The sequence below is a fragment of the Lacerta agilis genome, chromosome 3, assembly GCF_009819535.1.
Source record: "Lacerta agilis isolate rLacAgi1 chromosome 3, rLacAgi1.pri, whole genome shotgun sequence".
Lineage (NCBI taxonomy): Eukaryota > Metazoa > Chordata > Lepidosauria > Squamata > Lacertidae > Lacerta > Lacerta agilis.
Window position 1 is genome coordinate 117,387,363 of NC_046314.1, and position 23,798 is coordinate 117,411,160.

At 54.1% G+C, this 23,798-nt stretch overlaps 1 protein-coding gene across 3 annotated transcripts in view; it reads left to right on the top strand.

The window, feature by feature from the left end:
• MAPRE3 (microtubule associated protein RP/EB family member 3) overlaps window positions 1-17,161 on the top strand; it is a 46,338-nt gene extending 29,177 nt beyond the window's left edge. For 2 of the 3 annotated variants that reach the window (XM_033145257.1, XM_033145256.1), the window contains 6 exons: window positions 12,114-12,241; window positions 12,400-12,545; window positions 12,846-13,047; window positions 15,226-15,377; window positions 16,689-16,841; window positions 16,937-17,161. In XM_033145257.1, the coding sequence (XP_033001148.1) occupies window positions 12,121-12,241; window positions 12,400-12,545; window positions 12,846-13,047; window positions 15,226-15,377; window positions 16,689-16,841; window positions 16,937-17,005 (843 nt within the window). In that variant the 5' untranslated portion in view covers window positions 12,114-12,120 and the 3' untranslated portion in view covers window positions 17,006-17,161. The remainder of the gene's footprint in view (window positions 1-12,113; window positions 12,242-12,399; window positions 12,546-12,845; window positions 13,048-15,225; window positions 15,378-16,688; window positions 16,842-16,936) is intronic. The other variant, XM_033145258.1, reaches the window with a different exon arrangement.
• The last annotated feature ends 6,637 nt before the right edge of the window (window positions 17,162-23,798 follow it).

The window sequence follows — 23,798 nt, forward strand, 5'->3', positions numbered from 1 at the left end:
TTCTAAAGATAGTTTTCTATTTAAGTTACATTATAGTCCAAATACTATTCATCAGGAAATAAGGATTTATTTTAAGTTTTCCATGTGTGCTAAAACTCAGCCTAAGTTTTTTTTTAAATTGTTTTACCACATCAGTTAACAAACATAGATACATATGCTATAATGTTATTATTTTAGTAAATAAATTGTTATTAAGGAAATGATTATTTTTCTCCTTCCAATACAGTAGAAAAGTTGTCCAAATATAAAGTTAACTTATTAAACCTCACAATAATTTCATAATTATCAGTCTATGTATTTCTAATAGTATAACCAAATCAGTAATTTTTGGTTTAACTTTAAAAACTACTCTGAAAATTTATTATTCCAAAAACGAAACCTTCCTCTAGTTGTAAATATTAAGATGATAGCAGCAAGAACGAGTCTTTTTGTAAAAAAAAAAGATTTAAATCAAGCCTTACTGACTAGTGATTTAAATCAAATCCACCCTGACAATGTGCCTGTTTCCCCCCCCCCCCCCCTGGTTTGCATATGTCTGTGTTTGCTAGCCTTGAGGAGAAGCAAGGAGTGGAGTGTGAGCTGTTAGCTTCAAGTGCAGGTCCAGGACTCTATCCATCCATGCCTGGACACGAGTGGAAGCAGATTTCCTTTCATCTCCTCCCCCCCCCCTGCAACCCTGCCTGCCCACCCCAATCTGCTCTGGAGAGTTGGAGAACTTCTTGAGTTAATTTGGGGGTGGGGTATTGGGGGGGCACCTGCCTGGGAAGAAGAGAAGGGCAAGTCCCGTTGCTGGGTTCCACCCTTAAACTCATAGCAGTTTCAAATATGGCACGGAATGTGCGGTGGTTGGGGCTCTGCCTGCCTCCTTATGCACAGAGGTAGTATTATCATAGCACTAAGCAAGCGGTCAGTTGGCTGCTTCAGAGCAGAGCTTCTTATTTGATCCTGGCTGTTCTGCTCAGGGTTCTGGGGATCCGCAGAGGTCACCTCCCTGGGTGCAATGCCAGTCCATTGAAGGCAGCCGGGAAGAGGCTGGAACTGGCAGTCAGTCTCTGGACCACCCAAGCCAGGAGGCCGCTGAGAAGAACTTGTGGCGGTGGCAGTGAGGCCCCTCTCTGTGACCCAGAGCTGCTGCTGTGCCCCGTTTCCCCTTACTTCTGCTCCTGCCCAGTGTTGGAGCTGGGTCCGTCCCGGGCGCTTGGCACGCTGCCTACTTCTGCTTGGTTTCCCCTGTTAGAACACATTTGCTCTTTGCATGCAGATGGCTCCCGAAAGCCCCCCTCTGAATGCCTCTGCCTTGGGACTCAAATAAGCAGGACTAGGCACACAATGGGATGACTGGGGGGGGGGTGAGCCTGGAACTTTCTAGCTGGGAGGCCTCTGCTGAGTTGGCGGTAGGCGGGTGCAATGGTGCTGCGCAGGTTGGGATGGGATTAAACAGGGAGATTAGGCCGTCTCCCAGAGCCAGCGCTCCCAAAGCTGGCATCATGGCTAAGCAAAATCTTCCGGCAGGAAAGCAGCCGTGCTCGGCTCTTGAAGCGAAAGCAACACAAGGAGTCTAGGACAGTGTTTTTCAACCACTGTTCCGCGGCACACTAGTGTGCCGCGAGATGTTGCCTGGTGCGCCGTGGGAAAAATTGAAAAATTCAAGAGAATTACTTTATATATAGTCAATATAGGCACAGAGTTAAATTTTTTAACATTTTCTAATGGTGGTGTGCCTCGTGATTTTTTTCATGAAACAAGTGTGCCTTTGCCCAAAAAAGGTTGAAAAACACTGGTCTAGGAGCATCTTGGGCCTCAGTGTGCTTGACAAGCCAAGCTGCCTGTCTTTCATCATCCATCTTGCTAAGATGGCAAAAAGTTCCCAGCAGTTGCCCATGGAGTCAGTCCTTTGTCTATCCCTGCTCCGCCCCAGTTGCCTCTATGTTGCCTGGCACAGCTTGCCTTCTGTGCCCTCCTAGGCCGCCTGTGGAGCCAGAGTTCAGCTTGCATGTTGAGGGAGGGGGCTGGCGAGGGCTGTGGGCGAGGGCTGTGTCCCTGCAGGACTGCCACTCGCGTGACCTGCGTTCCCCTCGCCAGGGCCTTTTGGGGCTCTAATCCCATCTTAAAATGAGATTTGGTGACTGTCTAAACTTTGCTGGGATTTAGGTGCCTTATTTAGAGCTGCTTCTGGAGGTGCCATTGTGAGTTCAGGAGAAGCGAGAGGGAGGAGGAGGAGGAACCTGGGGCTGCTGGGCTTCTTTTGAGCCACATCAGCAAGGAAGGTGCGTGGAATGTCTCTCTCCCTGGCATGCCAGGCAGGGGCATCAGTCGCCTCCTGGGACTTGCAGGGGTGGCCCATTTGGCTTCCACCAGGCGAGGACTTCCGTGTGAATGGGGCACAGCCACTGGAGCGAAGGCAGGCAGGGACCGAAGGCTGCTCCTCTAGGGGCATCTTGGGCTACTGATAAAGTCCCAAGCTGTGGTTTTGGGACAGCACAGCCCTTCCGCTCTGTCCTGGGCAGAAGCAGCACAAGTGACCTTGGTAACATTCACTTGACAGTCATCCAGGAGTGTCTGCTGTTCCCCTACTTCTGCGCCATTTCACTTGGAAACCTTCTTTTCTGATCTCACTGAGTAAAAATTAGAGCCTGTTAAGTGGGTATAGCAACTGGGTGGACATTTGCCTCTCGTGGGCTAGTGGCAGAGGGAGAGAGAGACCGGGCATAAGTTACACCAGCCACCAGCTGCGAATATTGCAGGCAGAGCTCCAACCCTAGCAAATGCAAGGATGGGATCCCAGCTGCAGCCGCCCAGTACAAACAAGCACCAGCCCCTGCCTGCAGCTCATTCCTGTACATGCCCCCCCCCGGGTGAAGCATCCCTCAGCAGCACTGCTGGGCAGGTTGGGGGGGGGGGCTCATTTATGCATTTTAAATTACCAGGTGTAAAAAGAACAACACTAAATCATGGATTTAAATTTTAAAAAAAATCCCTTTGTAGTTGAGGTAATTTCTAAATGAAAGTGCATTCCTGTTGTTGCAACCGTAGAAACACATTGATTTGAAACAGAATATAACTCTTACACCAGCCTTTGCCGACCTGGTTCCTTCCAGATGTTTTTGACTCCAGCCAGCCCCAGGCCGGCATGGCCTTGCCAGCTGCAGCTGTGGCAAAGGCTGCTTTATGCAACCTGAGAAGGTGCCATCCTGTCTCCAGTAGTGAGCATCCCACTGTCGGGGGCTTCCAGCATGAGACGCCATGAAGGCCGCCCTGTTTAGGGAAGTTTTTAATGACTGATGTTTTGTATGTGATGGATGGCATGTATGTGTATGTGTGGCTGTGAATGTATAAGTGTGTATATGTGGCTGTAAATGTGGAATGGCATTCAATTTCGTTGTACTATGTACAATGACAATAAAGTATCTATCTACCGGTATCTATCTGTCTATCTATCTATATATATGTATTTTTAATCTTTCGTTGGAAGCCGCCCAGGGTGGCAGGAGAAACCCAGCCAGATGGGCGGGGTATAAATAATCCGTTGTTGTTGTTGTTGTTGTTGTATTGGGCCCATGCGAAACCGAGCACACCTTTGTGCCTCTGTGCCCTCACTAGTTGCCAGGAGTGAGCCAGTTCAGGGGGACTAAAAAAAAACTTGCAACCTCTTAGAACTGCTGGTAGGTTCAAGAAAGCATTGTTGTTTGATGGATTTAGAATGCCCTTCCGTTTACTGTATTTCTAGGGTGATGAGGCACAGTTAGGTGGTGGATTTTGGGTGCTGCCAAGGGGTTGCAGAGCGAGAGGCGCAGAACAGATTGACCGAGCAAATTCTCTGAGAAGTTCTCCTTTGCAAGCCCAGCAGGAAGAGTGCAGTTGGCTTAGCCATTGGTGGTGATGTGCGTAATAAACCATTGCCACAGCTGACCCAAGCAGCAACTGTTGACCAGGCTGTGGGACTAAAATAGTGAACTGCTTGCTGCATACTTTGAGTTCTCTGGAAATAAGCAGGTTGCAGGCTGGGACCTGGCCCTTGGGGAGCAGTTTGCGCTGCTGCAGCCATGCCTGCCTGGTTGAGCAGTGGCCCCCCTCTGCTGCTTTCTTCCCCTGCCCTGGAATTTCCTCCACTGCCGTCCCCCCCCCACTCTCTTGACTGGTGCCCTACTTAAATCACTCATTCCTGTGTTGTACACCTGGTGCCTCCTTGATCTGAGCATCTTCTGAAGTGGTGGCGTTCCACAAGGAGATAACTAACAAGCCCTTTTCCCTGTGTGCAACTCTGATGCTCTCTCCAGTCAGACGCAGGAGACAGTGACTATGAGCAGTCAGTTAATGATCCATTAGACCAGCAATTCATGGTGCAATCCATGGGCAAAACACGAGACTTCTGGATTGCAGTGACACTAGAAGCTTGTGCAAGGCCCAGTTTTATTCCAGTCTCCCTGCCCCACAAGCGTGGCTGGAACTTGCAGTCACGTTCCCTCGTGGGTGGGGGTGCCTGCATCTAGGGGGGAAAACCACTTCAAACCCACCAGCAGCTGTCTGGGGTGGTTGTTGTTGCAGATGCCTCAGGTCCAACCATGCATGTGGCAATGCCCTTCCGCTTCCTCCCTCCCCCTGTGGCTCCTCCTCCTTGGACTTTCCCCCCTCAACCTGCCATCTGTGCTGGGCTTTGCCTGCGTGGGGAGGACTGCCTGCCTTGGGCCTTCTGGCTCGCCTTGCCTTTGAGTATGGGGTCTCCTGTCCTGAAGTGTTGGCCAGTTAGGGGGTCAGCAGTCTGGGTCCTCCTTCCCTGCCTTTGGGGCTCCCATAGACTCTGGTTTCCTTTTTCCCATCTCCCAGGAAAGGTCCCACTGGTGCCTTAGTGCCTGGAAGGAGGCGGCTGCAGAGGCTGCTTGGGCCAGAGGCACCAGGAAGGAGCTTGGTGGGGAGGGCCCCCTCTTGGGCTGGGAGCTTCAGGCTTGGCTGGTGGTGGTCGGGGGGCTGCGACTGGGGCTGTGCTCTGTCTCTGTGTCTCCCCCTGTGTTGCAGAGTCATGCAGGTGTTCTTGGCTCATTCTGTTCCATTCCATAATAATAATAATAATAATAATAATTATTATTATTTAATTTTGACAAAGTAATAATCATAAATAAATAAGAATAAAAATTACATTCCACTTTTTGATGCAGTACACCTTTCCCGAATGCTGACTTCAAATGGGGCATAGCCACCCCCAGCGTGCACCTGAGCTGCCTGGGACTTGGTTTGAAAATGGCTAGATTCTGCCTTTTGGCTCCATTACCCTTGCCACTACTGTTGGGGACAAAGCGCTGGACTCTGGACCTGGAGCTGCTGTTGGAGAGCCACCCTAGACCCTTTTGTGTGCAGAGCGAGTGCTGAGCCCTTGAACCCAGAGAGCGCCTTCCTCGGACCCCCCTCTGGTCAGCCGCCTGCGGGATTTCTCTCCCGCTTCCCCATCTGGCACCCAGGGGCAAACGACTGGAGCTCCAGAGAGGCACCCACATTCCTTGTCCCCTTCCCAGGTCGGTGGCCCAGGGAGAGCAACCTTGGGCATTGGGTGTTTGACCTCCTTCCCCTGTGCCACATCCCACCCACGATGGCCTGTGCTGTGGCTGCCCCCTCCCCTCTCCCCCTGCCCCCAATAGCCAAGGCTAGGCAGCTCCATGGAAGATCACCTGTGCTAAGAGCCATGTTAGGAGCTGGAGGCGCCCCCTGGAGGAATTCCACCCTCTCATCAGCTGCCACCTTGGCTGCATCTGGGCTTTCCAGGCTCAGCTCTTAAAGCATGACCCCAGTCCTCCCTGGTGGCCCTCAAGCCAACCTGGGTTGGGGCCTTCTCCCTGCAGGAAAAAACCCTCCCACTTCTTCTCTTTAAACCGCCCTTCCCCACAAGAGGCATTCTTGAATGATGCAGAAGTTGAGCACCCAAGAGTTGAAGGGATACAAGGCGTGCCATTTTCCTTGTCCCAAAAGGACACGGTGCATTGTGGGGTGGTTTGTGTGCTCTGCATGTTGAAAGGCCCAGTTGCTAGCAAAGGCCTCTTCTCTGCCAAAGGCTGTGGAGAGCTGCTGGCAGGCAGAGGACGCGCTTCTGGGCTGGAGAGACAAAGCTGTCACCTGGCGTTTCAGGGAACCTGGAAGGGCAATTAGGTGAGAGGAGCAGAGTGTCCTGCCTTGTGAAGAAAGCAGAGCTGGACTGGGAAATCTGTATCTCCCCCAGTTGCTGTGGGACTCCCATCAGCTCCAGTCAGCTTGGCCAGAGGGGGTGGGAGCTGTCCATCCCTGTAACATCAGGATGCCTGCTGTTTACCTACCTGGGTAACTGGGGGGCAAGCAGCCTTTGCTTCTTCAAAGGCCATGCACCATTTTGTGCACTTAAGTCATCCTGTTGCCCGTTGCTCGCCTTTTCTGTAAGTGCAACCAGGAGATGGCTCAAGTCCACCCTGGAGAGTCAGTGGAAAGGCCAGGTCTCTTGACTTACACAGCAGATAAAACAAGGGGACCCCCCAACAGCAACCAAATGATACAGGGCCTCCTTGGAGCTGCCCAGAGTGGCTGGGGAAACTCAGCAGGTGGGTGGGGTATAAATTTATTATTATTATTATTATTATTATTATTATTATTATTATTGGAATACCTCTGGCCCCTGGGGCACTGAGCTGAGTGTTGGAGGAAGCCATGTCACAAGGTGTGCTGTGAGAATTTTACATGCTGCAGAATAAGTAACGCAGGAGTTTTTTCAGTATCTCAAAGTAGCTGAACTGAAACTAGGGGGGAAACTGTAAGAAAGTGCAAGTCAGGGCAGTTTAAGGGCTACATACATGGGAAGGATGGTGGCAAGGTGTTTGGGTGGGGGGCATACTTTTAAAAGTTAAGTCTATAGCAATGATGAATAGTTCCATAGCATTGGCAGCAATACAGTCAGTCTTGCCCAGGGGAGCTTTGACGTCCGCAGGTGACTTAGAATCACAGCGTGGTAGAGATGGAAGGGACCCTGAGAGTCATCTAGCCCAACCCCCTGCAATGTAGGAAGATGCAGAATGTCCCATATGCGGATCGAACCTGCAACCTTGGCGCTATCAGCACCATGTTCTAACCAGCTCTGTCCCCTTTTGTCCTGTGGTTTTTCGCTGGTGGGTGTGAGAGAGGGAGATGCTCTTTATCACAGGGATCCAGACAAGGGTCTTCACAGCTCTGGATCAGTCTTTGGCCAGCCCTGGTGTCATCTGATTGGGGTTTTATGTGTCCAGTTTCCCCCGGACACAGACCTGCTCTTGCAAATGCTCCAGATCTCTTGTGGGGGGACCAGGGACCAAAGAGTGTCATGAGGTGCCTTGGGATATTTCCTTTGGTGGGCTTCCCCACTGGAGGATTGGCTACTGCATCCTAATTCCCGCCCTCAGGCGAGGGAATTCCCACCACCAGGCCGAACAGTTTAGTGATCCAGGCTAATGTGTTAAATGCTTTCCTGGGAGCCTGTGGCTTGGCTCACTTATTTGAGTGATAGGCCGGTGGGTGGAATGGCTTCCCTGTTTTGGGAGGGGCCTGGTGTGGGCATGTGCGCTGCAGAGCGTGAGTGCTTGGGTCCCCACACCACTTGGTCATGAGGCGTGAGGCGGATCCTGCCTCTTGCTGGCCCTGCTAGAAGCTTCTTGGGCAAGCGAGGGTCATTCTCCTGGCCCCACTCAGAAGTGGTCCTGGGGAGACAGAGCTTCTCCCTGCCTTGCCCTGCATCGCAATCTGCTTTTCTAATCCCCCCTCCAGGCGACGGGTGGGTGAGGAGGCCTCCCATCTGGCAAATGGCACCCAAAGTCCCACCATATGTATGCCGGCATCCCTTGCAGATGCCCAAGGGAGCTGATTGGCTGATGGCCTAGTTTGTCCATCCGCCCTGTGGCCAGGAGGCAGTGTGTCCCAGGATCCGAAGAAGAGTCTGCACCGTGGGGCTCTGTGGGAAGAGGGGGAGGCCAGGATGGCTCCACCCCAAAACACTGGGGAGACTGTGCTCAGTGAGGCGGCTGCAGGAGGTTCCTGACAGATGCCCCCCCCCCCCCGGGCTCTCCTAATCCTCACTTTCATTGTTGGCCGTGCATTAAGCACTCAATCTCTTGCCGGCAAAAGTGAAAGCACATTTAGCCCCTTAATCTGATCTGTTCAGCCAAGCTGCCCCCCAGTTCCTGACTTTGGTGGGTGCAGAGGGGCGGACTTTCAAGAGCCAGCGGCATGATGGGCCTGGGGCTTCTGTTACAAAGTCATAGAATCACAGAACTGTTGAGTTGGAAGGGACCATGAGGGTCATCTAGTCCAACCCCCTGCAATGCTGGAATCTTTTGCCCAATGTGGGGCTCAAACCCGCAACCATGAGATTAAGCGTCCCAGCTGAGCTACATGTTGCTGTGCTGAGGCCTCTGGAATCAGCCTAGACCTGGTACTCCTGGGTGGGCAAAGGGTTTATGGTGGGTAGGTCACAACCTGCAGGGGGTTTTCAGAGGTCCTTTCCCTCATTGGGAGTTGATGGGAAGATCCCATCGCCGTGGCCATTGCAGGTGATGCAGCCCCTTCAGCCTGCCTTGCGTGTGTTGCTCTGCCTGCTTTTGGTTGGGCAGGGGGGGTTGCTTTCCATTTTTGCCTAGGACTTAGAGAATGAGGGTTTTGAACAGGGAGGAGGCTGGGGAGTCTGCTCTGCATAACACTTTTACCCAGTGTTAGAAACTGAGATCGGAAAGCTAGGAGCTAAAGGGCACCTTAAACCGAGGTTATGGGCGCCACAAAAGTGTGCTTTTTTATAACAAGAACACAAAGCTGAAAATGAAGGAACTGCAGCTAAAATCTTATGTTCATTTTTCACATGGTGTAGTCCTCATCTGAAGACTGCAAAAAACAAAGCCATATTTCCCCTGCCCACCCCCCTTAATATTCTGATGAGGGTCCCTTCTCCAGTGGGGAGGCAGAAAAATGTCCTCCTTTACTTCCAGCAGTGGCAGTTTGAATCTGAAATCTTAGGCGCAGTACTATGCCCAGAGCTCAGAAACAGCTCACATTAATGAAATTCCCTGTTGCAAAACGCGCCCAGAACGGTGGGAGTTTCGAACACGCTTTTACCCCCTTCCCCAATTAGGACTAGCACTGTGTAATAGAATAAAATGTAAAAGAAACGTTCAGGCAAGGGGGGGGGGGAGAGGGAGGGATCTTCTCAGCCGAGGTGGTTCCTTCTAGGGCCCTTATTTCTTCAAATACCTGGACTCAAAAGGAAGGTGTTTTTCTCCGCATTCGGCCGCTCCCAGAGGCAGCGTGGTGCCATTTGGTCCGAGGCTCCCCACGCCCAAAGGCCTGATGCCCAGATTTAGCAGGCCTGCAGGGAGGTCAAGGGATAAGCCAATTTACCTGGGCAGCTTTTAAGACATAAAAAGCTTGGAGAAGGCGTTGGGCGACGCAAGGGAGCCCAAGCAGTGCTGCTTCCCTGGGAAACCAGGCTCTGTCTCAGAACGTGACCCGACTTTGTGACGTGCGCAGCGTCTCAACCGGTCAAGCCCATGTTCTTGCTTACCAAGCCGGTGGGCACCCACCTGTCCTGTAGCTCTGTTGACAGCCTCTGACTCTGGGGTGGAATTTGTGGATCGGGACCCAGAATGCAAGGAGCCTCTGGAATTGGCAAAGGGGATGCAGCCCCAGGAATCAAGGCAGCCTTTCCTCCGCCATGCCAAGCCTGCTTTCTTGGGCGGGATTAGGAGGGGAGGAGCCAGCAGCCCTTAAGCGGCTTATCAGCTGTTAAATGAAAGTGGGGGGGGGAGGTTATGAGGGAGCCCCTTCCTGCTGTGCTTTGCAAGGCTGAGGTCTGCAGAATTCCTCTGGCCAAGCACCAGTTCAGGTGGACCATGCCCTTTCCCTCCCCTTATTGACCAAATCGATGAAGAGGGTGCTTGCTAAAGGCCAGTTTGGTGCCAGTCCTGGGTGAGGAGGCAACAGCCTTGGGGGCCCCATCCAGGGGTGCTCCTTCCATGAGCCAAAGCAATGGAGTTGGGCTGTCAGAAGAGAACCTGGGCTGAGCTGACCCACGGAGCCCTCTGCCCAGAAGAAGACACCTCTCTCCAGCCCAGTGGGACTTCTCTGGGGGTGGTGCCCTGGGGGGGTGGGGGTGGGGGTCAGTGAGCTGTGCTTCCGCGCTTCCACTTGCTTTCCTTGCAGCTTCAGGCAGCAGAGGGGGTCCTCCTTCCATGGAAGTTTGGCATCAGACCCACCAGATTTTGGCACTGGAGCCTTTTGGGGACATGTCTCTCTGGGGCTTCCCTGGACAGGCAATGGGGGCCTTTGTCCTTGTGCCTTCGGGGAAATGGGAGGCTGGACTAGGTGAGCCTTTGGGGTGATCCCGCAGCCACCCAGCTCTTCTGAGGTTCTCCCCAGTCCATTCATCTGCCCCACAGGCATTATTGTCTCTGCCAGCTCCCCTCAAGGAAACAGCCCTGAGGCCAAGCAGCGCTCTGAGGCAGAAGGTCCACGGGAGAGCTGTCTCCTGAAACGCACTTCCCTTTCCTGGCAGAGGCAGGTGGTCCTGAGCAGATCAAGGAAGTCTTCCTTCCTCCTTGGAGGGATCCTGGGGGCTTGGGGACCCTGTCCAGGCGCCCTCCTGGCTTGGAGGGGGAACGAGGGGGGCTCCAGCTCTCTTTCCTGCCTGGCCCCGGAGGCTGGCTGCTCTGTCTGTGCTCTCTCTGCTTTGGGCAGTGGGGATGAGGGGAGGCCCACTTTCTCCCTGTGATTCCCCTGTGTGCCTAGAGGTGGTGTCAGCCCTGCCTCCTGATTGGCTGAGGAGGCGGGAGGTGGGGCTTTATGACATGCCTGGGAGTTTGCCAGCCCCCTTTCTGGGTGGGCAGCCCTCCTTGAACCTTGTGGCCAGTGGGGCTGGTGCTGGCGCTGGCCCAGACATCTCTCCAGGTGAAAGGGGGGGGGCTTTGTCCAGTGACCCCTCACTTGCGCCCATTCCTCTTCTCCTTGCTTGTCCCCCCCCATGTGCAATGGCCAGTGTGATGCCCCCTGGTGGTGCGGTGGATGCCTGCAGGCAGAAGAGCGGAGCGGGGCCTCCCATTTGCAGCTCTGCAGAAGCAGCTTCCTTTGCAAAAGCCAGAGAGGACTCTCTCCCTCTGGAAGGGCCCGAGTCTGACATGCACAGCTTGCTCTGGGGCCCCTGGACTTAGTGGCAACACCGGCTGCCTTTGCACGCTTCCATCATGCTTTTGTGCCGTTGTGCTCAATTGCTGCGAATTTTTTGGCATCTTCTCCCTGCCCCTTTGAAAAGATGCCGCTGGGGGAAACTGAAATCTGACTCCTCAGCCCTGGTCAAGGGAAGCCTTTGGACTTTGCCTGGGTGAAGTGCAGGTTCAGCCACCGTGGAGGGGAGGGGAGGGGCTGCGTGCAGGTGGGGGCCAGGGAGTTTATTGCTGGGGTGGGGGAGGAGCTTTGGTAATGCCCCACCCCACCACCCCACCTGTCTGGGAGCTGTGGGGTGCAGCAGCTATGCTGATGCTCCTCAATTAGTTTCTTTTTCTGCTCCTCCACCCCATTTTCTGTGGGGCAAGAATGAGGCTGTTTGAGTGGAATGGAAATGAACCCTGCCCGTTTCGCCTTGGGGTGGGCTTTAGTCAGGCTTGTCCGAAAACCTCTATGTGATTTGTTCTGCAAAGGTGTGTGTGGGGGGAACCTCCTGCCTCTGGGCCAGATTTGGCCCACCAAGCCTTCCCCTTCAGTGGCACTTTCCCCAAACCACACCTGACATTGCTTGTGGCATCAGGTGTGGGGCAGGGAGAGACCTGGCTGGCTGGAGTTCATTCCCGCTTGGTCCCTCCGCCCGCCCGTCTCTGCAATCACCTGACATCATTATGACATCAGGTGACGGATGTAGGCGGGCCTGGCCACCTTTCAAATATGGTTTCTGCAGGGGGTGGAGATGAAGATTTGGCCTGGCAGGCCAACGAGGCTTGCCCCCCCTTGCTGTAGCGCAACAGGGGCTGTTTGGTGCGCTGAGGTCTTGGGCTCAGTCCTGGGCACCCGAGGCCTCGCCTTTGAGGCAGGGCTTGGAACCACTTTTCTCCCGTAAGCTCCCTGGCGAATAACGCCTCCCTCCCTTCTTCCTGCAGTTGGGGCATGGCCGTCAATGTATATTCCACTTCTGTGACGAGCGAGAACCTGAGTCGCCATGACATGCTCGCGTGGGTCAATGACTCCCTGCAGCTCAACTACACCAAGATCGAGCAGCTGTGCTCAGGTACTGGGCGATGGGGTGGGGCAGCCCTGGCAGTGCGGGTAGCCTTGAGCCGCCACTTGGCTGGGGCGTAGCAGGAAGAAGGGACCTTGCCTGCTGTGCTGGGGTCCAGAGGTGTGAGGCTGCGTGGAAGCCCATTTCTGGTCCCTTTCCCTTGGCAGGGGCTGCCTATTGCCAGTTCATGGACATGCTGTTCCCGGGCTGCATCCACCTAAGGAAGGTGAAGTTTCAGGCCAAGCTGGAGCACGAGTATATCCACAACTTCAAGGTGCTGCAGGCTGCCTTCAAGAAAATGGGCGTGGACAAGGTGGGTCTCTGGAGGCAGGGGGCGTGGGAGGGGGCTTGCCTTGGGCTCCCACTGGTGTGGCCCTGGAGCTGGGCGTCAGGGCTGGAGTCAGATGCAAAGAGGCAGGGGTCTACGGGAAGCCTTGGGCTCCAGTCGGCAGCCCTGGCTCCGTTTCCCAGAGGCTGGGCACCCTCGGCTTGCATGTGGGATTTTTGTCCGTATGAATAAAGACCATGGGTTTGACCAACAATCTTTGTTGTCATTAAGAGTGACCAGGTATCTCTTAATGACCTCCTTCCCTCTCTTCTGGACTTGTTGCAGATCATCTCAGTGGAGAGGTTGGTGAAGGGGAAGTTCCAGGACAACTTTGAGTTCATTCAGTGGTTTAAGAAATTCTTTGACGCTAACTATGATGGGAAGGAGTACAACCCGCTATTGGCGAGGCAAGGCCAGGAGGTGGCGCCTTCTCCAAACCCAGGTGATCACATCTTCAACAAACTCAAGAAACCCATTGGCACTGCAGGTAATGTCGCTAGAGCCAGCAGTCACCCCAGGATCCGGCCTCCAGCATGACCTTGGCACCCTGGCATCCAGCTTGGCAACTCCTGGGGCACCGGGGGGAGGGCAGAAGGAGAACCCACCTCCCTTGGCGTGGGAGGCGGGATCCTGCTGTGCAGCCGAGGGATCCAGGAAGCTGCCTTATCCCGAGTCAGACCCACCGGCTCCAGGCAGGGAGCCCGTCCCCAGCCCTGCCCAGGATTGAAGCAGAGGCGGGTATGAAAGGAGGGGGAGCAAGGGAGAGCAGCAGGCAGGGTCCGACAGCAGAGACAAGATCCAGCCAACTCAGATTCCAGGTGGCCCCTCCCTCACCTTAGAACAGAGCGTGATCGAGAAACTTGTCACCACTTCAGGCCTGTGAAATGTAGCCACCAGGGACTGTTCTGGCAAAGGGGTCTTCTGCTCGTAAAAGTCCACAACATGAACATAACTAGTGTGCACTGACTTATTAAAGGGAGTGAGTTGCAACCATTTCTCATAAGACGGGGTCTCTCAGCAGTCCTGGCTGCGCTGCAGTTTGCCAACTGGACGCAGCATCACAGAAGCGTGGCCTCGCCTCTTCCTGTAGCCAGGGCTCTCCTCTTCTGTTAGCACAGCCTAACACTGCATTGGCCTCTGGGAGCCACGTTGCCCTGTTGGCCGGTCATGCCAGCAGGGCTCAGCCTGCCTCCTCCCGAGGAAACGACCCCCCTCACTTTGCCGCTATGCTTAAGCAAATGGGGCCTGGCTGCATTGTCTCACACAGGCTCAAGGCTGTCTGTGGAATCTGGCTGCTCTTCTCGGAAGAAGCTCAGAGCCGCCTTTGCCTTTGGGGGCGAGGGTTGTGGCGCCTGCTCAGAGCTGCTCTTTCCCCTCCTCGGAAGCTTGCAGAGCACAGCCCTTCCTGTTCTCCCTTTGGAGTGAGCCACGCACGCCCATTTTACAGAGGAGGCAGGGTTGAGGGTGGTGTCGGCTGCAAAGCCGCACCATGCCCTGGGCTCTGGCACTCGATGCCCTGCCCTCGTGGGCTCTGAGCTGGCTGGGTCCGGGGGCTCCTCAGTCCTCGCCCGTCCCTTGTTTCCCTTCCCTGCTTCCAGGGAGGCGGGAAGAGGGTTGTGTGCCCAAGGCTGCTCAGGGAACCCCACAGCTTTCTAGGGGGGATTGGAACCTGGGTGGCAGCACCCGGAGCCTGCTTCCTCTCCACCTTTCAAGGCCTGTTAGTGGAGATGCCCCCCTATCCAGGGCCTGGTCTCCCCCTGGCCTTTTCCGGAAGAAGGGACCCTGGTGAGGGGTGATAAAAGAGGTCTCCCTGCTCCCCAGCCACCCTCCCTGAGCCAGGGAAGGGATACCTGAGTCACAATATGGAACGCACACACAGAAACTCTGGGTGAGCAGGCCGTGGAGCCCAGAGGGTGGCAGAGGGTTGGCCTGACCTTGGCTGCAGCAACCAGCTTCCTTCCTGCTGGAGCTTCCGCTTGAAGGGGGCAGAAGCTCCCCCCCCCCAGGTACAGCTTGTTCCCCAGAGGGTGAATCGCAGGCCCCAGGTGAACAGGGTGAGGTCCAGCATTGACCTGATGAGCCCAGAAAGAGGGGGGGGGGTCCCCAGGGACGCCCTGCATGGCTCTCCTTAGCGGGGCTCGCTTGCTTTGCTCTGCGGTGGCAGCAACACCCTCTGGGACGGCTGGGGGGCTGGCTGGGGGCACGGCTCCCTTCCTTGCATGTGTGTAGCTTGATGCTGCTGCCCTGGGATGGGGGGCATGGCGGGAGAAAAAGCCTCTCTGCTCTGGGGGTGGGGGGAATTATTTGTCCTTGACTCCCAGGGAGGCAGGAGGAAGGGGGACCCGGAGCCAGGCCCTCCGCCAAGCTGTCTCTTTCTGCAGTGGTGCAGAGCACCCATGGGATCTGGATTTCACCCAGTCCCTCCACCCACACTCTGCCCCCAAAGTGGCCATCGCTCCTTCCTTCCTTCCTTCCTTCCTTCCTTCCTTCCTTCCTTCCTTCTCCCCCCCCCCTGTCCATTCCACCTCTGGGGCTCCAGCTGCACACACTCCTCTTGCAGGCCTCACTCTGGCACACGCCCTGGCAGAAGCGGACAGGGCAGATTGCTGGGAGACTCCTGAGTAACTTCCATTTCTCTTTCTCTCTCTCTGGCTTCTTTGCACAGTCCCACAGCGAACCTCCCCCACAGGCCCCAAGAACTTGCAGAATCCGGCCCGGCTCAACGTCGCTCCCAGCAATATTGTACGGAAAAACCCTCCCTTGGCCCGGAATGGGGGCAGCGAAGCAGATGCCCAGATCCTGGAGCTTAACCAGCAGGTATGGGGCAGGGATGGGGCAGAAGGACGTTGAGCTTTGCAGAGGCTCCTTTTCCTGACTTGGATATTGGGGGGTGGGGGAGGGGGAGGCACTGTTGCTGTCAATCCAAACCAGGTCAGTGACTGCCCACCAGTCACCCCACTTCAAAGAGCAAGTCAAGGGAACGTCCAGCCCCATGGGCCAGGCCTGTGATGCCCTGAAGCAGCCGTAAAGTAAGTCCTGAGCTGGACTCGGGAGCGCCTGCTTCTTCCTTCCAGCCGCTGGCAAAGGGGCCAGGCAGCCGTCCTCTCCGTTTGGCCCCGTGGCTCTTGGGGGGGGCCCGGGGGCAAGCCCAAGCAAGCCGCCTCCACAGTGCTGCTTTAAGGCAGGGAGAGAGTCTCCAGGCAGGAGGAGTGGAGAATTGGGGACTCTGGCGGGAGGGAGGCGCATCCTCCCAGCTGTGAGCCAGCGATAGATGCAAGTGAGCCAGGATCCCTCAGGGCCCAAAGAGAGGTGGCTGAAAGAACCAGGCAGAGGGTCTTCTTGGCAGTGGCGCCCTCCCATCAGATATCGAGATAAATAACTATACAACTTTTAGAAGACATCTGAAGGCAGCCCTGTTTCAGGAAGTTTTTCAGTGGTTGATATTTTATTGTGTTTTTATGTGTTGGAAGTCGCCCAGAGTGGCTGGGGCAAGCCAGCCAGGTGGGCAGGGTATAAATAATAAAACATCATTGTCATCATTATTTTTATTTTATTTTTATTTACCTACCTACCGGGGGGGGGGGGAGAAGAACCTAAGCAGAGGCTGCTGGATCAGGCCAATGGCCCATCTAGTTCAGCATCCTCTTTTCCCCTTGGCCAACCAGGTGCCTCTTCTGGGAAGCCCACAACCAGGGTTGACACCCCCTTAGCTGAGGCCCAGCCTGTGGGACAGAAGGCAGAGGGTCTTCTCGGCAGTGGCGCCCCCCCTGTGGAACGCCCTCCCTTCAGATGTCAAGGAGATAAAGAATGACACAACTTTCAGATTTCATCTGAAGGCAGCCCTGTATCGGGAGGTTTTTAACACTTGATGTTTTCAGTTTTCGGTTTCAGAGTGGCTGGGGAATATTTATTATTATTAAGTGGGAACTTTTTGAAGCCCACCTGTGTGAGTCTGGGGAAGAAGAGCAGCCCTTTCTCTTCCCTTGCTGCACCCCCAGAGCAAAGGGCGTCTTCCCAGCTCCCTGCCCTCGGCCTTGTGCTCGGCTGCGGCAGGAGGGGCTGCTGGGGTTGGCGCCACCTTGCCCGCCCTGGCTCACCTTGCCCGTTCTCTCCCCGGGGTGGGGACAGTTGGTGGACCTGAAGCTGACGGTGGACGGGCTGGAGAAGGAGCGCGACTTCTACTTCAGCAAACTGCGGGACATTGAGCTGATCTGCCAGGAGCACGAGAGCGAGAACAGCCCCATCATCTCTGGCATCATCGGCATCCTGTATGCCACGGAGGTCAGTGCCAGCTGCCCTTGCCCCAGCCCTGGCACGGGAGCAGCCCACCGGGCCATGCATGCGTGTGTCTCACTCTTTCTCCCCGGTCCTTGCAGGAAGGCTTTGCCCCCCCGGAGGACGAGGAGCTGGACGAGCAGCACCCGGAGGACCAGGATGAATACTAGCTGGGCTGCACCCGCCCTTGTGCGCTTGCTCGCTGCCCCACCATGACCGACCGACCGACCGACCGCCCCACACTCCTCACAGGCCATGGACATTTACGGTTTTGCATTGTACAGCCTCGTCCTGCACAGTCACACATTATAACAGGTTTCTACCGACCCGAGAGGCCCGCGGTGCTTTCTGTGCGTTCCGCAGATCCCGTGGGAAGCCCACGACTACCTGGTAAAGAAACGTCACTAGAGAGAGGAGACCAGCGCTGTAAATAGGCCTGCGGTGGGGCAGAATGCTGGGTCCGGTGCCCCGGGCTCTGGCCCCGCCCTCCCCGCCCCCACCCCACCCCACCTTCCTTATTTATTGAATAATTTTATTCTTTCTCCAGTTGTCTTGGGTGTGAGCGCTCCCGATCCCTTGTATTATATTGAGAGACAAATTCTTTGTATATTTTTCCGTACTGGATTTCACTTGCACTTTGCCTGTTGTGTTTGTGCTGAGCCAAGCTCTGGCCTCCCCTCCTGGCTCAGGGGAGTTTGGGGGGGGGGTGTGAGCCTGGGGGGTGGCCAAGCCCAGCACTGGAGGCTTGCTAATTTTTCGGGGGGGAGGGGAGGGCTTGGACTTGGAGTATTTATTTATTGGGGTTCCTTTAATGAGGCTGCTGAGAATGTGGCTTTCCCAGCTGCTCTGTCTGACATATCAAGTGGGTTGAGGGCAGGAGAACTTCAGAGATGGTGGCCTTCCTCTGCCGGGAGCTTCATGGGGGGGGGGGGTGACCCGGGAACATGGCAGCCTTGCAGTTGGGAAGAGAAGGGTGGACGGGAGCTCTCCCCCCACCCACCCACCCCCAGAACCATCTGTTTCTCATAAACATCGCTTTGGTTTGAGTTCCACCTCTTGCCCTTGGGACGCCCACCATTGGGAGGGGGCCGGACCTTTGCCCGCTCCCCCCAGTCGTGGCCCACCAAGGTTTTAGTTCATGCTGTTTTGACAAGATTGCCACACAAACTCTGCCTTGGCCTGTTCCTCGTTTTGCATTGCCTGTTTGATCACAGACACCGGTGTGCAAAGCCTGCATCTGTGTTGCGTTTTATTTAAAATAAAAGTTGTGTGGTTCGAGAACTTGTCTGCTGCCTCTGTGCCACGGAGTCTGCAGGCCTCACGCCAATCCCTTTTGCGGTTACTCTTGCGGCTGGGGCAGACAGGCTTTGCTTTCTTATAGATCCCAAGTTTTCTTAAGGCTTTTCACAATACAATGAGACAAACAAAACAATTTCTAAACAGAAAATAGCGAAAAAGAGAAAGAAGAAAAGGAGTTAGAAGAATATAAGGTCCCCTCTCACTTTTATCCCATACAGGGAAGGGTGTGTCCTCCCAGCTCTCACCTGGGAGCAGCCCTTTCTTCCCCCAGCCTCCCCCCCCCCGTCCCTGCCTCTCATACGAGGTCTCTCACCAGCTTTCCATCATCTCCACCTGTATGCAATTCTTACCAAAATACATTGAGAGTATTAAAAGGAAGTAATGAAATAACAGGAAGAAATAGAAAAATGAAAGTGATAGATAAGAGCAAAGGAATAAGAACAGTAACAGAATAAAGCGAGAGAGAGAGAGAGGTGAATAAATGTGACTTCCAGCTCTCCTCCCGATAATCCCGAGGGGCGTCCAGTTCTTCCTCTCACTGCCAGCTGGGTTCCCCCAGTGTTCAATCCAGGCACCTCATGACCATTCCTTAGCCTTTCCACCCAAGAGTGCTTCTCCCAACTTCAGTGGGCAGGGGCAGCCCTTGGGGAGGCCAATCTGTGCCAGGTGCCACCTGTGGTCTTGATTCTGGCCACGTCTCCACAGCTCCGCAAAGGCTGACCCTGCTTCAGAGCCCAGAGCAGGGGCTTCTGCGCACAGGAACCACGAAGGCCACCTCCCCACCCCCACCCCCACCCATTTTCTCTGTGGCTAGGAGGTAAAAAGGCCGTCCCAACTTGGGAGGCCGAGTGGTTTGCCAAGACGCAAGAAGTTCTTGTAGGCAAAAAGTACACCAGCTGAATGAGGTGAGGCCTGTCAAACTGGATTACAGGAATTCAAAGGGACTCTTCTTTGGGTCTCAAGCTGAATTACAACCATAGTATTTTACAAGCACCCAGTTAGAGAAGTGGGATGACGGTCTCTGTGTTAGTGGAACAGAAGCCGGGGGCGGGGGGGCTGCTTTCAAGGGGAAGACCAGCTGTGCTGCCCTGGTACTTTAAGAGTCAACACACACTTGCCGTTTGTGTCAATGCACACCCCTCTGGGTATTCTTGGGTTGAGTTCCATGCAGGTTTTCTTCAAGCAGATCACAGAGAGGGTCTCTCTTCCTGCTGGTCTTTCCCCACCTGACTTGTTTCTTAGAGGAGGGGCTCCCAAAGCAGTGGTCCAGGAGCTTCGTCTGCGTGGTCTGTGATCTGTCTGCAAAAATACAATAAAAACCATACAGCACCTAGCACAACACATTGCAAGAAAAATTAACTCTGGCTCACCAAGGCAATTTTCAAGTGGTCTCTTGGGGGGGGGGGGGGTTGGGAACCAAATGGCTGAGAAACTTAGTAGGCCCAGCCTCAGCTCTGGGGGGTGTCCAGCCTGCCACTGCTGTGTGAGTTGGGACGGTGATCAAATGGATCAGGCATGGTCCAGATGTAGAAATGGGATCTGGGGTGGAGGGGGGGTCCTTGCACAGAACGAATATGTATTTTGCAAAAGAAAAAAAAACCTATACCGCCAATTGTTAGGGGAAATACCAGAATGATTATTGGTACCCCGGTTCAGTTGCCTGGGACGGCCATTCCACCCGGATGCCAGTCAGATCAATTAAATGGTGTTTATTAGCACTGCAATGCCAGCAACACAACATAGCTAATGGCCTCCGGTGCTTATGAAGCATTTCTCTGCTTCTGCTGTCTTGGCCGACCTGCTCAGTGCACGGCTGGCTTGCCCACAATCCTCGACATACTTTGGCCATTTGGTTTTCCCCCATGACGGAACACTAAGAAAGTACAGCGCAGAATAAAATCAATAAAATTAATCAAACCTCTACAAAATACATCACAAATCACTAGTTCAGCACAAGATGAAGAGAGCTAGATCACCCTTCAGGGAAAGGCTGGCTGGAATGGAGGGGACACGGAGAGCTGACTTGGGCCCCCCACCTACACTTCATCAGTATTGCCTTCACTGGCTGGCAGGGGCCTCTCCCTGGCCGCCTACAGGTGCTCTCACACTGAGCTGTGACCCTTCCAGCTGTAACCAGAGGGAAATGGTTATCTCTTGAGACAAGGAAGGACAGGGAAGGGGCAGTCTGGAGTCCAACACGCTATAAATCCCCAAGGGGGTGGAATCGGGGTGCTATCGTCCCCTTTACGTAGGGGACACAGGACTATCCATGGTTGCTGACTCTGAGGACTCTTCCACCTCTACTGTCCAAGGCAGCAATGATTCTGAATACCAGTTGCTGGAAGCCACAACTTTGTAGCAGGAGACCACCTAGGGTGGCGTTTGGTGTTCAAGGAGATTGCGAAGGAGTGGAATGAATTAACAGAATCAAAGAATTGAAGAGTTGGAAGGGATCCCAAGGGTCATCTAGCCCAACCTCTGCTTTAAAACCTCCAAGGAAGGAGAGCACACCACCTCCCGAGGGAGTCCATTGCAATGTTGCACAGCCTCTTACTGCCAGAAAATTATTCCTGATGTTTAGCTGGGATCTCCTTCCTTGTCACTGGAATCTATTGGTTTGAGTCCTGCTGCCCTCCAGAGCAGGAGAAAAGAAGCTTGCTCCCTCTTCCATGTGTGACAACCTTTTGAGATATTTGAAGACGGCTCTCCCATCTCCTCTCAGTCTCCTCTTTTTCCAGACTAAACATCCCCAGCTCCTTCAACCGTTCCTCATAAGGCTCGGTTTCCAGACCCTGGATCATCTCGGTCTCCCTCTGCACACCTTCCAGCTTGTCAACCTCCTCCTTAAATTGTGGTGCCCAGAATTGGACACAGGATCCTAGGTGGGGGTCTGACCAAGGCAGAATAGAGAGGGACTATTCCTTCCCTTGATCTGGACACTAGATTTCTGTGGATGCAGCCTAGAATAGCATTAGGGGTTTTGCTGCTGCATCACCCTGTGGACTCATATTCAGCTTGTGGTCCACCAAGACCCCTAGATCCTTCTCACATGTACTACTAGTAAGCCTGGTGTGCCCCTGCCCCCCCCCCTTCCAACCTATATTTGTGCATCTGGTTCTTCCTGCCTAAGTGCAGAACCTGACATTTGTCCCTGTTTAAATTCATTTTTTACATTGAGCCCAGTTCTCCATTCTGTTACGGTCATTTTGAATTCTGATTCTGTCTTCTGTGGCCTGATAGGGAAACCGGCAGGGGGAGCGCTCTTCCCGGAGGCCTGCTGACAAGGCGGCCAGCCGGGACTCACCGGATCGCCTTTAGGACACTTCCCCTGGGCCCCGAAAACCCCTCCACATGTTTCCCCACACGGTCTCACAAGCAGCACACTGATTTTCCCCAAAACCCCCTTCAAAAGGCTGTACATAAAGCCTAAAAACCCGTACCGCTTCGCCTGTCAGAAGCGCTTCGCTACACACCATTTTCTCAATGAGCGGCAGGCCCGCCAATCAGGAGCATGCATCCAGCTCAGCCTGCAAAATGGAACGTTCAGCTCAGATACTATGATTCAATCATCACCTTCACGCTTGACTGAACGCTAAGTGGGTATTGACAGGCTCCCTGCTGGGAGAACAATAGAATCGAAACCAAAATGTATCCAGTTGGGGAAACTATTAATTATAACTTGCAACAATGTATCAAATGGACAATTTAAAGACTGGGTGGCCTGTTTTTGACAGCTCGAAATGTTTATTATTGTAAAATCCGTAACTCCTGAACGCAGTGTCCAATCTGCTCAGTTCAAGTGTCTATCTTCTCCTCAGGAGATGGACTCTCCATCCCCTCGGTTCCCGCCATCCTCCGACCATCAGAAGTACACTTTCTTGAACATATATAATTTTTGGACTTTGTGTCGGTGACCTTCATAATCCTTTCAGCAGGCAGTCACGTCCTCATCCAGGAAATACACCCCTCCCAATAATCCACTCAATCCCCATCCATCAGTTACCATAGTAGCAGACATCCTCCCAAAGATCCCCTATTGTTCTTCCCCAGTGGAAACTCTCTATGTGTATTGTACCCACCCTTAAACCATTTACCTGTTCCTGCCACCTTGATCGTTATGCTAAACTTGTTTTCCCCATATGCAGATCCTGAAAACCCCCCCTTCCTCCTGTCAATCATCTGACGTTTTCCCCATGTGATGATGACGTTCCTGAAATGTATTCTGGGATGTTTTGTAAAGTTTTAAAAGTCCATGTCACCCCTTTCCCCGTTGAACAGTCTTGGCTGCTCCTGTTGCGCAATAAAGCTTCTTTGCTTTACTTTGCTCCTGGCTGGCTTCCTCCTTGATCTCCGCAGAACCCGTGGGCTTCTCTCATAGGGCCAGGTGGACAAGCACACTTGGGATTTTTTTCTGTAACAGTTGGTGCCGAAAGCCGGGAGTCTTGCGGTGCTCCCGTGTGGCTGGCCGCGGGACCCCAAAACCTTCAGCCGGCACCGGGCCCTTTTGCCTGGGAAGTTTTTCCGGACCTCCGGCCATCCTCCGGGCGGTAATTGCAAGTCTCCGAGGGACCAACCAGGGAGCAAAGGGAAAGCTCGCCGGCTACCTTCTTGATCCCGGGATCACAGGACCAGAGACGTGAGTATAGGTTGAATCCCCGTGCATCGGTGGGAGAGGGGTGGTGACTCCTGGCAACCAATTCTCTGCCCTCTTACCTATCGTTATTTCTTGCCTTTCTCTTGGTCCAACGCGTGGACCCATGCTCAACTCGACAGGGGAGTCCTGAGCTCTATTTCTTTCTCTTAAACCTCTGGTCAGCCGCACCGAGACGGGACTCGAACGTAAGACGGGGAGGACGGCCTAAACAACCACCTCTCCGCTGTGGGTACCCTATCGAACGCAAGGGGCCAGAGTTCTTCTTCGTACCTCTGTCTTCCTCATTGGTGTGGAACCCGAGAAATAAGACGGGGAGGACGGCCTAAACAACCACCTCCCCGCAAACGGGTGACCTACCAGCCGAGGGGCAGGGGGACTTCCTTTCTATCGTTACCCTAGCCGCACTGGTCGGGACACGTGTACGCGCTTGTCGCGTGTGAACCCGCTTCCAAACGCAAGGGGGGTATTCCGGAACGAAAACTCTATCCAGAGGCTACCTGATCTGGCACCACGCTAAGTGGGCGTCCAGTAGGGCCCTCTCTCTCAAGTTGTAACGTCAGGTAGGAGGTTGCCAGGAGGGAGAGCTTGGCCTGAGGGGCAAGACAAGGCAGAGTGGTGAGGAAACCCCTGGTTGTTTGGAAAGGAAGAGGTCTGGGGAAGGAACCCCGACGGAGTAAGAAAAGGGCGCCAGAGTTGAAGTTGAAGTGTTAGGAATAGGAAAGGGAGGACTAAGGATATCCAATTAAGAAACCCGAACCCCTACCCCTTTTTTCCCGTTCTTAGGAACCCGAACCCCGAAGTCGCGAGATGGGAACTAAAGCTTCGAAGCATGAGCGGGCTCCCTCTGAGAGGAAAGCTTCACGGAAGCCTTCCGTTTCTCAGCTGGACCCCGACTCCCCTCTTGAGTTCGTCTTAGCCCACTGGAAGCAAATACCAGGGCACGAACTGCTATCCAAGCAGAAGTTAGGAGACCTCTGCAGGAATCTATGGCCAAATGCTACTGCCACCTT